The following is a 2,559-nucleotide window of genomic DNA, read 5'->3' on the forward strand; positions in this document are numbered from 1 at the left end:
AATTATAATATAATTTACCACAAGTATAATAAATCTTAATAACATTAGTGAAATTACAGATTTAAGCTGCTTCACTAGCTCGGCTTGTTTTGTAGCACCTTGGCAAAAAGAATAAGCTACGGGCTGCTTAAATTTTTTTGTTATGCCGCGTATCATGAAAACTAGTGCATGATCGGCTAATTCTTGGTTTTTATAACTACCAGTATTGACAAAACCGTCAATTTGGTCTGATGACACATTATAGGCAAGTCCACTACTCAGAGACACCTCATCAAATAGAATTGAACAGTAACTAATACATGAAAATAAAACTATTAGTATATAATATGCAATAATAAATTTAAATAAAATATTACCGTTCTTTGGGTTTTAATTTCTTAACATTTTCTTTTAAAACAGCCATAACAATTGGTGATATCCCTGGGTTTATTGAAACGCTACTCAGAATATTATTCAGTGTTCTTTTACAAGGTAAAGTAAATAGCTTGGACAACAGATTATAACATTTGGGGCTTTTTTTATATAAAGTAAGGCTTAACATTTTTTCGTCTGTTGTAAATCGATGTCCTTTGGATTTTTTTTTTGTTTCCCTCAACTGTAGATTAGTGAATAGCGATGAAGCAGCAGTAAGTTTATCTGAGAACTTTTCATTAACATAAGAATCACTAAATTTCTCAGCATAGCGTAATCTTGTCTTAAAATTCTGTTTACTATTATTTAAACGACGACACTTCCGTAATAAGTTGTTTGTAATAGAATAAAACTTTTTACACTTCGGTGTCAAATGTAAACTTCTGTTCATACCAATATAATCCAATAAACCTGCCATACAAATATAATACAGAAAATTAAATTTTGAATTTTGATATAAACATAATAGGTACATATATAATTTTTAATTAAAAATGTTTGTACATGAAGAAAGATGTAAAAGTTTAAAGTATGTTATTTCAATAAGCAATTGCTAAATAATTGGAAACTATCAATAAAATTAATAGAAAACTATTTACCAGATCTATTTTTCATTTTTTTTGATATTTTTGACTTATTCAAAGCACTAGAATAAAAGCCATCAGCATTGCAAGCAGCATTAGTGACGTTATGCGTGTTCACTAAATAATAGATAAAGCAATACAAAAATTGCCATAAATAAGCAATAGTAAGCATGGATTGATTATTTATAAAAATGAATCACTTTACCTGTCAATACTTCATCAAGAACTGATGTTTCCAATACATTGAAACCAGACATAACACTGTCATCAAGATTCGTATGATCAACTAGTATTAATAGAATAAATATTATAAAAGCATATTATGTTGAATAAGCAAGCATAAATTAAGTTTACCAGACAAAGTTTCATTATTTGATATGACATGTGTTTTTGCTGGTGTACTATAAACAATATTTTCATCCGTTCCAGAACCTGATATTTCTGAATCGCTCTGATGTATGGATATTGAAGCCTTGACACTAGGTTGACTAGGTTTTGAATTAGTACTACCTTAAAATAACCAACATTATTATTAGCCATTACTGAAAATGTAATACCTAAAATCATATAGATTAAAAACCTATTAGACATTAACTTACGAACAGGCACGTATTTGTATTTTACTTTAATAGTATTGAGAATAATTCAAATACCTTGTATGGAAATACTTTTCAAAACTCAAACAAATTCTTTATCAGTAGTCACATATTTTTTTTTTTGAAAGATTGTTTTATGGAGGATTTTCACTATTGCTAAAAAAATGTTACGCCCCCACCCCCTTTCTTGACCCCTTCCACCAAAATAAGGTCCCAGAAGGCAGAAACGTGCCTGCTACAAATAACAATAAATTATGCCATATTTTCATTTTTCTTACAGTATTCAAAAATATCAATATTTGTAAGTAGGTAGGTACCTGGTAATAGTAATGTTGGACAAGATTTCGCATTCAGTCTCTTAGTACCAGGACTAAAAGACTGTTCATCAAAGTGATTATTGCATATAAATTTCTTTTTATAAACATCGTTTGGATCCATTTTGTTCAAACCAACCAAATCAATCCATTTTTTTAATCTCAGAAAGTCCGTTCTGGGATTGGGAAATCGATGAACAACAATACCTATTATAATAAACATCAATAATACATTTAATGTATGCACATTAAAGAAATTAGGTTATTTTGGGTTATATATAATAATATTATGTATATTATGTTCATAGGCGTACGCACAGGGCAAGCCGGTCAAGCCCAGGCTCAACTTGAAACTTTTAAGGGCATAGTAAAATGTGCGTATATATTTTATTGTACTACTTGTACTATAATAATAATATGTTTGTGGAGATCATGGACATTTTATTTTTCGTTAAAGTATAATAAAATCAAGACTATTTGTGTGTACCATTATAGGTACATTCTATTAATCAAACAAAAACATTTTACCTACCTTTATACAAATACAATAACTATAGTACTATAGACATTAATAAGTTAATACATCAACAAGTATGTGGAAGTGTTAAAAAAAAAAATAGGGGCGCTCTCGAAATATTAGGGCACTATAATAAT

The 2,559-nt window shown here is 28.9% G+C and overlaps 1 protein-coding gene across 1 annotated transcript; it reads right to left on the minus strand.

Annotated features, from left to right (window-relative positions):
* Positions 1–278: 278 nt before the first annotated feature.
* On the minus strand, positions 279–2,079 carry LOC111026465. The gene is made up of 5 exons (XM_022304557.1): positions 1,909–2,079; positions 1,350–1,505; positions 1,201–1,281; positions 1,011–1,112; positions 279–822 (listed from the first exon to the last, which is right to left on the minus strand). Exons 1-5 carry the CDS (start codon positions 2,027–2,029, stop codon positions 353–355), a joined length of 930 nt encoding a protein of 309 aa, XP_022160249.1. The 5' UTR covers positions 2,030–2,079; the 3' UTR covers positions 279–352.
* Between the last annotated feature and the right edge of the window lie 480 nt (positions 2,080–2,559).

Source organism: Myzus persicae, unplaced genomic scaffold (assembly GCF_001856785.1).
Source record: "Myzus persicae strain clone G006 unplaced genomic scaffold, MPER_G0061.0, whole genome shotgun sequence".
In the NCBI taxonomy this organism is placed as follows: domain Eukaryota; kingdom Metazoa; phylum Arthropoda; class Insecta; order Hemiptera; family Aphididae; genus Myzus; species Myzus persicae.